This window comes from Mobula birostris, chromosome 1 (genome assembly GCF_030028105.1).
Source record: "Mobula birostris isolate sMobBir1 chromosome 1, sMobBir1.hap1, whole genome shotgun sequence".
NCBI classification, from domain to species: Eukaryota; Metazoa; Chordata; class Chondrichthyes; order Myliobatiformes; family Myliobatidae; genus Mobula; species Mobula birostris.
This window is the reverse complement of record NC_092370.1, coordinates 209,231,419-209,246,072: the sequence shown is the minus strand read 5'-3', so window position 1 is coordinate 209,246,072 and position 14,654 is coordinate 209,231,419. Positions and strand designations below refer to the sequence as shown.

At 42.0% G+C, this 14,654-nt stretch overlaps 1 protein-coding gene across 9 annotated transcripts in view; it reads right to left on the bottom strand.

Moving 5' to 3' along the window:
- The window catches only part of eml1 (EMAP like 1), a 231,638-nt gene that overhangs the window by 71,018 nt on the left and 145,966 nt on the right, over window positions 1–14,654 (bottom strand). For 7 of the 9 annotated variants that reach the window (XR_011887510.1, XM_072270357.1, XM_072270332.1 and 4 more), the window contains exon 3: window positions 9,037–9,093. The exons of the other annotated variants lie outside the window; for them this stretch is intronic. Coding sequence is in view for 6 of the 7 variants with exons in the window: in XM_072270357.1 (XP_072126458.1) it covers window positions 9,037–9,093 (57 nt within the window). In the remaining variant the exon portion in view is untranslated. The remainder of the gene's footprint in view (window positions 1–9,036; window positions 9,094–14,654) is intronic. 9 annotated transcript variants of the gene reach the window in all.

The window sequence follows — 14,654 nt, the reverse complement described above, 5'->3', positions numbered from 1 at the left end:
ATAAGTCTAATTTTTAGCCTTGGCACCATCAGTCCAAATTAAATAAAAATGTCTCTTGACCTTTTCCAAAAGGTTTCAGGATACTTTGTTTAACTGACATTTCCCTTTTTTTTTACCATTACATCATTTCAATGTAATTTTCTACTTCAACCATTGAGATCCCTATACTCACTGAGTCTGATTTCAGACAAATGCAAATTATATAACATTAGAAGGTTGGGTCTTTACATCTGTTCAGTTCACCCCCCAACAATCTACCAACAGCAGTTCTAACCTATCAGGTTAAAATATTGACTTCCGGAAAAATAATTCCTTGAAGAATTGAAACCATTACTTTCTACACAACACACACAAAATGCTGGAGGTACTCAGCAGGCCAGGCAGCTTCTATGGACAAGAATATAGTCAATGTTTCGGGCCGAGACCTTTCATCAGAACTGGAGAAAAGGAGATGAGGAGTTAAGAGTTAGAAGGTGGGAGGTGACAGGGGAGGAAGAAACACAAGGTTATAGGTGAAACTGGGAGGGGGTGAAGTAAAGAGCTGGGAAGTTAATTGATGAAAGAGATACAGGGCTGGAGAAGGGGGAATCTGACAGGAGAGGACAAAAGGCCATGGAAGAAATGGGGGAGGAGCACCAGAGGGAGGTGATGGGCAGGTAAGGAGATAAGGTGAGAGAGGGAAAAGGGAATGGGGTATGGTGGGGGGTGGTGTTGGATTACCAGAAGTTTGAGAAATCATTGCTCATGCCATCAGGTTGGAGGCTTCTTAGACAGAACATAAGGTTATTGCTCCTCCAACCTGAGTGTGGCATCATCGTGACTGTAGAGGAGGCCATGGACTGATATGTCAGAATGGAAATGGGAAGTGGAAATAAAATGGGTGAGCACTAGGAAATGTCTATTATAAAGACACTGACTCTCACAGCTACCTGGACCATGCTGTTTCCCACCCTGTTACTTGTAAAAATGCCATCCCCTTCTCTTAATTCTTCCGTCTCTGCCACATCTGCTCTCAGGATGAGGCTTTTCAATCCAGAACAAATGAGAAGTCCTCCTTCTTCACAGAAAGGGGCTTCCCATCCTTCACCATCAACACTGCCCTCAACCGCATCTCTTCCATTTCGCACACGTTAGCCCTCACCCCATCCTCCTACCACCCCACCAGGGATAGGGTTCCTCTTGTCCACACCTACCAACCCAGTAGCCTCTGCGTCCAGCACATAATTCTCCGTAACTTCCGCCATCTCCAGCGGGATTCCACCACCAAGCACATCTTTGCCTCCTCCCACCCCCACTTTCTGCTTTCTGTAGGGATCGCTCCCTATGCGACTCCCTTGTCCATTCATCCCTCCCCACTGATCTCCCTCCTAGCACTTATCCTTGCAAGCGGAACAAGTGCTACACCTGCCCCTACAACTCCCCCCTCGCTACCGTCCAGGGCCCCAAACAGTCCTTCCAGGTGAGGCGACTCTTTACTTGTGAGTCTGTGGGGAGTCACCTACAGTATCCGGTGCTCCCGGTGTGGCCCCCTGTATATCAGTGAGACCTGACATAGATTGGGAGGCTGCTTCGCCGAGCACCTACACTCCGTCCGCCAGAAAAAAGTGGGATCTCCCATTTTAATTCCACTTCCCATTCCCATTCCGATATGTTCATACATGGCTTCCTCCACTGTCGCAATGAGGCCACACTCAGGTTGGAGGTGCATCACCTTATATTCCATCTGTGTAGCCTCCAACCTGATGGCATGAACATCGATTTCCTTGAGCTTCCGGTAATGCCCCCCCCCCACCTTCACCATTCCCCATCCCCTTTTCCCTCTCTCACTTTATCTCCTTATCTGTCCATCACCTCCCACTGGTGCTCCTTCCTTTTTCTTCCATGGCCTTCTGTCCTCATCTATCAGATTGCCCTTTCAACAGCCCTGTCTCTCTTTCACCAATCAACTTCCAACTCTATACTTCACCCCCACCCCACCGCCACTCTGGTCTCACCTAGTACCTTGTGTTTATTCCTCTCAGGCTCCCAGCTTCTAACTTGGACTCCTCAGCTCTTTTCCCCACCAGTCCTGACAAAGGACCTCAGCCTGAAACATCCAATGTACTCTTCTCCAAAGATGCTGCCTGGCCTGCTGCGCTCCTCCAGCATTTTGTGTGTGATGCTCGGATTTCCCAAGCATCTGCAGATTTTCTCTTGTTTGTGACTTTCTACACAATCATCCCTTCCAGACCATCAAGCCTTCCCTGCAATGGTTTAACCTATCATGTTATTTTTCTTCAGCATGGTCCATCCTGACTAATGGGCCCATGCTATCCCATTACACCTGTGTGACCAATTACTCTACTAACCCACCTATACAGCTTTGGAATGTGGGAGGGAGCTGGAGCACCTCAAGGAAACCCACATAGGGGAGAGCATACAAACTCCTGACAGACAGCAGCAGGGACGGAGCTCAGCTCTCTGGCACAGTGATAGTGTTGTGCCAGCCACCACACCACCGAGCTGCCCCTTATTTTCTTTGTCACTTTGGTTGTTTGCAACACTGCCAGGAACAAACACATTTGCAAACAGACCCTTGGCTCATTACCTTACCAAGCACATTAATTAAAACGGTAACCCCTACAGCTCGTCAGAAAGGCTTTTCCATTTACCCATGTTGTCACTTCTTCCTTCAGCGTTAAGGTCAATGAGTGTATTTTCAAAATCGACTTTTCTTGTGTATTCATTGCTAATTCAGAGCAAAGGAGGCAGTTGTGCCGATGAGCGATGGCTGCCTGCCAGGGCCACCTCTGTGACGAACACGTTGCTGCAGTGTTGATATGAATGGGACCGCCAGCAGCATTTACAACAAATCATTTGGCAAGTAGTCTTTAACCTTCATCAGGCAAGCTCAACCATTGGTACAGTACCATAAACATTATGATTCCCTCACGAATAATTATTGAACTAAAATGTTATTTTTTTAAAAAAGCTATCTACGAATTAGGAGCTAATGATGTATATTATTTGTGCCATTCCTTCTCAGCCACTGAATAGAGAGGGTACGTCTCAAAGACACTCCTTCATTGATTCATTAGTTAATCCATTTAATGACTGGACTTGATCTTGTCATTATGGCAGAGGGAAAAAGCAGAGGGATATGGCTTGATCGCCCTAAACCTGCTCTTAGTCAGCCATTAGATGAAAATAATAGAACATAAATTGACAAATTACATTTCAACAAAGTACAGGGTTGTTGAGTTAACTACAAAATGAAATTGGATAATGGCCCGTTCAGATTTAGGCCCAAGTCGTATTGAGTAAAGACTTGCTAATGGAAGAGATCTTATCTAGGGACTTTCCAGAGAAGTTTTATTAATGGTTTCAGGAAATATTGGATCTAGAATCATCTAGCCTCTCAGCAACAACGTTAGATTAAGGAAATGAAATTAATGAAAAATAATGAAGAAAACTATTTGTGACAGAAAGGAATTGGAGGAGTAGACCAGAATGATGATGGAACTGCAGATTCTTTCCAATTTACAGAAATAATTCCCAAATGCCCAAAGGGAGGGTACTGCTGGTTTCAGAAACAGCAGGAAGTTTGCCACTGGTGAGAGAAGGCACGCCACAATGTCAGTAAATCAGGGTTGAGAACCAAGAACTCTCCCACTTGCTCAGTGGAGTTTTTTATTGCAGCATGCGCAGCCTCTCTGGTGAATGATATCTGTAAGCTGTCTAGTAGGGGACCGTGCACAATTCTGATTTGATGGAGACAGACATGAGAGCACGGAGGAACATCTGGAGAAACTTCTGAAATACCTGCTTCGCTGCCACTGCTACTGTGTGGTAACCGGAATCTCTGGAGCAGAAGGCCCTGAATCCTTGGCTTTGCTTGTTTCAGCAGCCGGGGCAAGGTCGAAGGCGCTTGGCAGAGGATGGCACTCAGGAGGCTGTATTGGAGGGGCCAGTCAGAGGCTCGAAGTTTTCGGATGGATGGACTCAGTGTCCGCTGTTGTCGGCTGCTTCCAAGGCACAGGCAAGTTGACAGTGCCTGGAGGTTTATGGCAGGGAGTTTGTCCCTTTTGCCATCTGCTATCAGGGACTCGGGAGTCGATCGACTTGGGGACTTTGAGACTTTTTTTTAATCGTGCCCATGGTTTGTTCTTCATCAAATTATGGTATTGCTTTGCACTGCTGTAATTATATGTTATAATTATGTGGTTCTGTCAGTGTTAGTCTTTGGTTCGTCCTGTTTTTCTGCGATATCACTCTGGAGAAACATTGTATCATTTCTTAATGCATGTATGCATTTCTAAATGACAATAAACGAGGACTGAGTGTTCTCATAGTCTAAAAAAATCTAGTAGCTTTTGCTGTTTGTTTTATTTATTGTTTGTTTCCCTTTCAGGGTTCATTTCCTATTCAGTGTTCTTTTGAAGACTGACCCAGAGTTACACGCTGACTACGGTTCTTTGTGGAAATGGGACCTGCTCTCCGGGTTTCACGAATGGCCGTTGTTTGGCACGCCAAGGTCACGCCCAAGAGCTTCGCTTGCCTTCGGAGGACCAAGATTTTGTGGCTCTGGAGATGGGAGGATTGGAGGTCAATGCCTCTGCAGGAGATCGGTGTATCGTTGGAGACGGAAGATCTCTGGCTATGTGCCCAGAGACCCGAGACCTTTGTGCACAGAGCTTGGAAAAAGCGATGAAATGGACTTTTAACATCATAAATCAGTGAGTTGTTTGTTATGTCTCCCCTCTTGCTGTGAAACAGAGACACCACTTTCTCGCTTATTAGGGAGAGAGAGAGCCTGTGGTATGTTGAATACCGGGTGAACAATTAATCTTTGGGATAACTGCAAGTCTGTGTCTTCGAGTGCTCGGTGGCGAGTGCCAATACTTTTTTTTGCCAGTGGGAAGAGGGAGGATTGTTGCTTGCTGCCGTTTATGCGCAGGAGGGAGGGGAGTTTGGGAGGTGGGCTTTGGGGTTCTACAAACGTAATATTTAACTGTCATTCATTCTTTGGGGGCACTCCTCTGTTTTTGTAGATGTTTGTGAAGAAAAAGCATTTCAGGATGTATATTGTATACATTTCCCTGTCATTAAATGTAACTTTGAAACCTTGAAACCTTATTGTATCCATCTTATAACATCGCACATAGTTTCTTTCAACTAAAAAGACAGCCTAAAAGGCATACCAAAACTTATTGCACATGTTCTGTAACATAATTAGTAGGACGTTGGGTTCATTCATACATCTGAAATTTTCCCCAATATTAATCAGGATGTGAGCTTGCATAATTCATTTCTTCCCAATACATGTTTTTTCTCAGTCCCATATTACCACAATTTATAGTACCCCTCCCCATCAATACCTTGAGAACACTGCATTGTCTCTGTGCATTCATCTGCTTATTCAGCCAACAATCTCGAATGAGCCACAATTTCCTCTAGCACAAATCAACTAATATACTAAAGCCTCACGGTCACACTACTGTGACTGCTTACTATTCCAGTTTTTCATTCAAAATCAGCCTTCTAACACTTTGTTCCCCTCACTGGCTTCTACCTCAGCTCCGCCTCTCACCTGCAATTTCACGATTTTCAGACTCGACTCTTTCAAACTGCCTCTTCCTATCTGTCACTGCATTCACAACCTCCATCCCCCTTTAATTTCAACATAACCAAAACCCTGCTGGCTGTATTCTGTTTTACAGGAGTCCGGCTCACCTTTCACCTCTGCTATTGCTGACCTACATTTATCCTTGGTTCCCAAATAACACTTCTGGCTCTCCACCTTCCTCTTGTCCTTAAAACCCAAATCTGACAAACCATTCACTCAATTCTCCAACCTCTGTACATGATTTTGTTTTCCGTTATCTTTCCATGTTCAAGGTGGTGTATAAATGTAAGACACTATTAATTAGAATGCAATGTTGCATAACTTGCGTAAGTGAACTTTTATTTGTAGAGTGAAATTTTCAGCAAAGATTATTCAAATACAGATCTATAAATGATGTAAATAGCAAGAAATTAGAATTAATATTGGACTCTTTAATGCTAATTCATTTATTGTAAACTTTGAGAAGTCTGAGAATGTGAAAATGCAATATACGTGTAACATAGAAAACATAGAAAATAGGTGCAGGAGTAGGCCATTCGGCCCTTCGAGCCTGCACCGCCATTTATTATGATCATGGCTGATCATCCAACTCAGAACCCTGCACCAGCCTTCCCTCCATGCCCTCTGATCCCCCTAGCCACAAGGGCCATATCTAACTCCCTCTTAAATATAGCCAATGAACTGACCTCAACTGTTTCCTGTGGCAGAGAATTCCACAGATTCACCACTCTCTGTGTGAAGAAGTTTTTCCTAATCTCAGTCCTAAAAGGCTTCGCCTTTATCCTCAAACTGTGACCCCTCGTTCTGGACTTCCCCGACATCGGGAACAATCTTCCTGCATCTAGCCTGTCCAATCCCTTTAGGATTTTATACGTTTCAATCAGATTCCCCCTCAATCTTCTAAATTCCAACGAGTACAAGCCTAGTTCATCCAGTCTTTCTTCATATGAAAGTCCTGCCATCCCAGGAATCAATCTGGTGAACCTTCTTTGTACTCCCTCTATGGCAAGGATGTCTTTCCTCAGATTAGGGGACCAAAACTGCAATTTGTCAAGAAACTTAAATCAACAATTTATACATATATTGTGAAAACTATAACGCAATATGTGTACCAGGGGTGATTGATAAGTTCGTGGCCTAAGGTAGAAGGGGTCAATTTTAGAAAACCAAGCACATTTATTTTTCAACATAGTCCCCTCCTACATTTACACAATTAGTCTAGTGATCGTGGAGCATACAGATCTTGGACCTCCAGGAAGGGTCCACAGCAGGGGTGATTAATAAGTTCGTGGCCGAAGATAGAAGGAGATAAGTTATATGGCTCTCGTTACATGCACATGCAGTTCAACACTTTGAGTGATTATGCAGAAAGTTTGAAATTAATAACTCATCTCCTTCTACCTTAGGCCACGAACTTAACCATCACCCCTCGTAATTTGTTTCTATGTACATATATTACACTTATACAGTTTTCACAATATGTATAATTTGTTAATTTAAGCACTAGATCCTTTTTTCAATATAAGTTTGTAAATATATGTTTGTCATGCTTGTAATGTACTGTACTGCTGCTGTAAAAAAGTTGATTTTCGAGGCATTTATGTTCTTTGTAATGTATGCCGATGCGATAAACTTGAGCCTGAAACGCCCTATTGTAAATCAACCCATTATCCAAATGCATTATGCAGGCAAAATAATTGGATCAGATCATTTTCACAAATTTTCCATCATAAATGCCTGATACTACCTGGCAGCTCATGAGATGGCCACTGTGCTGTTTGCTGGAGCCCAAAAATCATGAAGGAAAATTGGAAGAATCAGAATCAGGTTTATTATCATCGGCATGTGATGTGAAATTTGTTAACTTAGCAGCAGCAGTTCAATGCAATATGTAATCTAGCAGAGAAAAAAATAAAATATAAACAATAATAATAAATAAACAAGTAAATCAATTATGTATACTGAATAGATTTTTTTTTAAACATGCAAAAACAGAAATACTGTATATTAAAAAAGTGAGGTAGTGCCCAAAGATTCAATGTCCATTTAGGAATCGGATGGCAGAGGGGAAGAAGTTGTTCCTGAATCGCTGAGTGTGTGCCTTCAGGCTTCTGTACCTCCTACCTGATGGTAACAGTGAGAAAAGGGCATGCCCTGGGTGCTGGAGGTCCTTAGTAAAGGACGCTGCCTTTCTGAGACACCGCTCCTTAAAGATGTCTTGGGTACTTTGTAGGCTAGTATCCAAGATGGAGCTGACTAGATTTACAACCTTCTGCAGCTTCTTTCGGTCCTATGTAGTAGCTCCTCCATACCAGACAGTGATGCAGCCTGTCAGAATGCTCTCCACATCACAACTATAGAAGTTTTTGAGTGTATTTGTTGACATGCCAATTCTCTTCAAACTCCTAATAAAGTATAGCCGCTGTCTTGCCTTCGTTATGACAACATTGATATGTTGGGACCAGGTTAGATCCTCAGAGATCTTGACACCCAGGAACTTGAAGCTGCTCACTCTCTCTACTTCTGATCCCTCTGAGGATTGGTATGTGTTCCTTCATCTTACCCTTCCTGAAGTCCACAATCAGCTCTTTCGTCTTACTGACATTGAGTACCAGGTTGTTGCTGCGGCACCACTCCACTAGTTGGCATATCTCACTCCTGTATGCCCTCTCATCACCACCTGAATTTCTACCAACAATGGTAGTATTGTCAGCAAATTTATAGATGGTATTTGAGCTATGCCTAGCCACACAGACATATGTGAGAGTAGAGCAGTGGGCTAAGCACACACCCCTGAGATGCGCCAATGTTGTTTTCAGTGAGGAGGATAAGTTATCACCAATCCACACATATTGTGGACTTCCGGTTAGGAAGTCGAGGATCCAATTTCAGAGGGAGGTACAGAGGCCCAGGTTCTGCAACTTCTCAATCAGGACTGTAGGAATGATGGTATTAAATGCTGAGCTATAGTCGATGAACAGCATCCTGATATAGGTGTTTGTGTTGTCCAGGTGGCCTAAAGCCGTGCGGAGAGCCATTGAGATTGCATCTGCTGCTGACCTATTGTGGTGATAGGCAAATTGCAATAGACAAGGATATCCTATTCTTTAAGCACTTTCCATTATGTGGTTGCAAGGCAGGCTTAGCAGAGATGTTACAGGAGGCAGTTCACCTGCACAGCTTATCCCATTGGCTTATCCAGGGCAATGTGCAATATGCAAATCTCATCACGGTAAAATAGAAATGGTCATGAAACTCCTATCATCTTATTATAACACTTTAAATAAATGTCTAACGCTCAATCCATAATCTTTAATTAACAACGGAATTGATAGTTGCTAGAATTTTACGATGCTATTGTAACTCATCAACACCTTCCATGTATTTGCAAATATTATTTTTTTCTCTGGGGAGCTGGGTGAAATGCTTACCTGATCTCCTATTTCTGCCCTGTTTATCTGCCTCTGTTCTCTTAGACGTTGCCTGATCTAAAGGTCCATAAAAAGGTACATGTGGCAAAGACAGACAGACAGAGAAGAGGAAAATAAAAGGTAAGTGTGACAGAAGTATGAAAATTTCCAGAAAGAAACGTCTAAAGGTGCAATAAATAAAAGATCAAAGTGTTAAGCAAATGAAAGCAGAGTGGCTCTGAAAGGGAGACAGTATTATCCCAATACAGACTGCAATTTAAAAACCTCTGAATAAAGAAAAGGAGCTCAAGATATATCAAAATAAATAGAGTTAGAGGGTCTCTAATTTAATTTTTAAAAAGCTTTCTAAAGATATAATTACTAATGCATTTTAACTGCCATCTTACAGCATTTCTGTTCTGTTTACTTTTGCTGTGCTTGACGACGTGCATTTTGAATTATATTTTATGAACTTATAGTATAACATTTTGGTTTATGTGCTGTGTGTGATACTGTATGTTGTGTGGGTGCTCCATGGTCCAGAAGAACATTGTTTCATTTGTTGTATGGTACATATGTATAGTCAGATAACATTAAACTTGAACTTGGATTAAAGTACAACCAAACGTAGATATGATGTTAAAGCTGAGAATGATTCCGAGAATGTTTTAAACCATTGCAATTACTGCTGTATGTACTGATTTATACGATAATATCATCTGATAATAGAAAACTCCTAACCTATTCTCAAGAGCACTGCTTCAGCTTACTTTCACCACTAGAATAACCCAGGCAGTGGAGAAAAGAGGAGTGAACTTTGATTATTACATTTTTAGGACATTTCAGAGTTTAAACAAAAATCTCAATTTCTCAGTTTTGAAAAGAATTATCACTAAACCAAATGTGAAGTGTTGCACCTTGGTAGCCCAAATGCAAAGGGACAATACATTGACAAGGGCAAGATCCTTAGGAGTAGTGATGAGCAGAGGATTGGGGTCCAAGTTCATAGTGTCCTGAAAGTGGCTACTCAGGTTGATGGGTGGTTCAGAAACAGGGTTGCCAACTGTCCCGTATTTGCCGGGACATCCTGTATATTGGGCTAAATTGGTTTGTCCCATATGGGACCGCCCTTGTCCCGAATTTCCCCCGCTAAGGTAGAGCATTCCTATGAAACCGTTCGTAAGTGGAAATGGCGCAAAGCGAAGAAGCAATTACCATTAATTTATATGGGGAAAAAAAAAACGAGCGTTCCCAGACCCAAAAAATAACCTACCAAATCATACCAAATAACATATAAAAACTAAAATATCACTAACATATAGTAAAAGCAAGAATGATATGATAAATACACAACCTATATAAAGTAGAAATAATGTATGTACAGTATAGTTTCACTTAGAATCGGGAAGATTAAACCAAAACCAATTTGTAGAAAAAAAATTGGCATGTACACGCATGCGCACGTCACATATGCACACGTCACGCATGCACACGTCATGCATGCACACACAGGTGCCTAGGGTTGGCAACTTTCTCACTCCCAAATAAGGAACAAAAGTAGAAGTCAAATACGGGACACTTGTGTTTACCCCGAGAAAGACTACCATGACCACGAAGCCTTGCATGGGCACCTGTGTGCGCATGCATGACGTGCCCATACGTGGCGTGCACATGTATGTATGTGCCGATTTTTTTCTACAAATCAGTTTTGGCTTAACCTTCCCGATTCTGTTCAGTGAAACTACACTGTATATACATTATTTCACTTTATATAGGCTGTGTGTTTTTCATATCATTCCTGCCTTTACTATATGTTAGTGTTATTTTAGTTATGTGGTACTTGGTATGATTTGGTAGGTTATTTTTTGGGCTGGGAACGCTCAAAAAATTTTCCCATGTAAATTAATGGTAATTGCTTCTGCGCTTTACGCCATTTTGGCTTACAAACAGTTTCATAGGAACGCCTATCTTAGCGGGGGAAATATGGGACAAAGCAATTTAGCCCAATATACGGGACGTCCCGGCTAATATGGGACAGTTGGCAACCCTACAGGTGCCTGGCTTCATGGTCATGGTAGTCTTTCTCGGGGTAAAAACAAGTGTTCTGTATTTGACTGCTACTTTTGTCCCTTATTTGAGAGTGAGAAAGTTGGCAACTCTATTCAGAAAGCATACAGCATGCTTGTCTTTATAAGTCAAGGCACTGAGTTTAAGAGTCAGGAAGTTATGTGCAGCTTTATAAAACTCTAGTTAGGCCACATCATGGTCACTCCTCTCTCCATGGCGCTGAGGCTATGAAGACTGCCCTGGCTGCTGTGCTTTCTGCCCATTAATATAATGAACTGATAAGCAAGGCTATTGGCCTACTCCAGGGTTCAGATCTGAGGAGTCAATTTTCACTTGGAATGTTGGTGTTCACTTCAATTGCTTGCATGTTTTCTGTATTTTTTTTTTTCCTTTATCTTGTCCATCGAGTGTTGGTCATTTATTTTAATTCTTTTGTTTTCTTTCGGAATTCCTGTTTTGTGGCTACCTGTGAGCAAGCAAATCTCGAGGTTGTATAATTTATACATTCTTTGATAATAAATGAACCTTGAATCTGGAGTATTGCATACAGTTCTGGTTACTCCATTACAAGAAGGATGTCAAGGCTTTGGAGAAGGTTCAGAAGAGGCTTACCAGGACACTGCCTAGATCAGAGGGCATTTATTATAAAGGAGAGGTTGGATAAACTTGGGTTGTTTTCTCTGGAGCAGTGGAGGTTAAAGGGATGCTTATAAGATTTCCTATGGCTGGAATGTCAATACCAGAGGGCCTACATTTAAGGTGAGGAGGGATAGGTTCAAAGATGATGTGAGGGGCAAGTTTTCTTCACACAGAGAGTGGTGGGTGCTTGGAATGTGCTGCCTGGGCTGGTAGTAGAGGCAGACACATTACAGATTTTTAAGAAATGTTCAGGTAGGCACACAAATGTGAGGAAAATGGAAGGATATGGATATTGTGTGGCAGAAGGGATTAGTTTAGTTGGCTATTTGATTACTAATTTAATTGGTCTGGCACCGCAATGTGGGCTGAAAAGGCCTGTTCTATGTTCTGAGTTCATATACGGTTTCTGATGTAGGCTGTAAATGAGGGTAGCTTACAAAGGATTTCACAGCCAGATCAGACACAATATATCCTGTTAAACTGTTTGTAACAATCTGCACCTTCTATTAAGATTTTAGCAATGTTGTAATTAGCATAACTTAAATACTTGGTAACATGTACTTAAGGATCTTCAAGGTTAGACTTCTATTGTGCCTATTCTATAGATACCCTTAACTGTTTTCGTACCTCAAAGGATACACTTTCTGGTTTGTAATGAATATTTCTACCTGAATGTACAAATTAAACCATCACATACCATTACAGTATGTTTGTGTTCTTTGTGCATAGAACAGGCTGAAGGGCCTGGTTCTGTGCTGTATTTTGCTATGACTCCTCTGACACTGGTCTGGAATCCAAAATAAATTTATTTCGGTAAATTTCATTTTGGAAAATTCTGATTTAGACATTATTAAACTAAAAGTGCACATCTGCACCATTTCACCTACCATTGTGCCAGGATTTGATCTTGATTGCAAAAAGAGATGAGATTTTTTATATTACCTTGCTTTAAATATTAACTTTACTCTAAAAGTCTTTAGTAGTGTAAAGGATTGTGCAGAGCGAAGCCCATCACATCGCCATAAGCAAAATCCTGTCTATAGTATTTCAAGATAGAAACATAGAAACGTAGAAAATAGGTGCAGGAGTAGGCCATTCGGCCCTTCGAGCCTGCACTGCCATTCAGTATGATCATGGCTGATCATCCAACTCAGAACCCTGTACCAGCCTTCCCTCCATACCCCCTGATCCCTTTAGCCACAAGGGCCATATCTAACTCCCTCTTAAATATAGCCAATGAACTGGCCTCAACTGTTTCCTGTGGCAGGGAATTCCACAGATTCACCACTCTCTGTGTGAAGAAGTTTTTCCTAATCTCGGTCCTAAGAGGCTTCCCCTTTATCCTCAAACTGTGACTCCTCGTTCTGGACTTCCCCAACATCAGGAACAATCTTCCTACATCTAGCCTGTCCAATCCCTTTAGGATTTTATACGTTTTAATAAGATCCCCCTTCATCCGCAAACATGGAGATGCTGCATTTAATTCCCTCATCCAAGTCATTAATATATATTGTAAACAACTGGGGTCCCAGCACTGAGCCTTGCGGTACCCCACTAGTCACTGCCTGCCATTCTGAAAAGGTCCCGTTTATTCCCACTCTTTGCTTCCTGTCTGCCAACCAATTTTCTATCCACATCAATACCTTACCCCCAATACCGTGTGCTTTAAATTTGCACACTAATCTCCTGTGTGGGACCTTGTCAAAAGCCTTTTGAAAATCCAAATATACCACATCCACTGCTTCTCCCCTATCCACTCTACTAGTTACATCCTCAAAAAATTCTATGAGATTCGTCAGACATGATTTTCCTTTCACAAATCCATGCTGACTTTGTCCGATGATTTCACCGCTTTCCAAATGTGCTGTTATCACATCTTTGACAACTGACTCTAGCAGTTTCCCCACCACCGATGTTGGGCTAACCAGTCTATAATTCCCCGGTTTCTCTCTCTCTCCTTTTTTAAAAAGTGGGGTTACATTAGCCACCCTCCAATCCTCAGGAACTAGTCCAGAATCTAAAGAGTTTTGAAAAATTATCACTAATGCATCCACTATTTCTTGGGTTACTTCCTTAAGCACTCTGGGATGCCGACCATCTGGCCCTGGGGATTTACCTGCCTTTAATCCCTTAAATTTACCTAACACCACTTCCCTACTAACATGTATTTCGCTCAGTTCCTCCATCTCACTGGACCCTCTGTCCCCTACTATTTCCGGAAGATTATTTATGTCCTCCTTAGTGAAGACAGAACCAAAGTAATTATTCAATTGGTCTGCCATGTCCTTGCTCCCCATAATCAATTCACCCGTTTCTGTCTGTAGGGGACCTACATTTGTCTTAACCAATCTTTTTCTTTTCACATATCTATAAAAGCTTTTACAGTCAGTTTTTTATGTTCCCTGCCAGTTTTCTCTCATAATCTTTTTTCCCCTTCCTAATTAAGCCCTTTGTCCTCCTCTGCTGAATTCTGAATTTCTCCCAGTCCTCAGGTGAGCCACTTTTTCTGGCTAATTTGTATGCTTCTTCTTTGGAATTGATACTATCCCTAATTTCCCTTGTCAGCCACAGGTGCACTACCTTCCTTGATTTATTCTTTTGCCAAACTGGGATGAACAATTGCTGTAGTTCATCCATGCGACCTTTAAATGCTTGCCATTGCATATCCACCGTCAACCCTTTAAGTGTCACTTGCCAGTCTATCTTAGCTAATTCACGTCTCATACCTTCAAAGTTACCCTTCTTTAAGTTCAGAACCTTTGTTTCTGAATTAACTATGTCACTCTCCATCTTAATGAAGAATTCCACCATATTATGGTCACTCTTACCCAAGGGGCCTCTCACGACAAGATTGCTAATTAACCCTTCCTCATTGCTCAATACCCAGTCTAGAATAGCCTGCTCTCTAGTTGGTTCCTCGACATGTTGGTTCA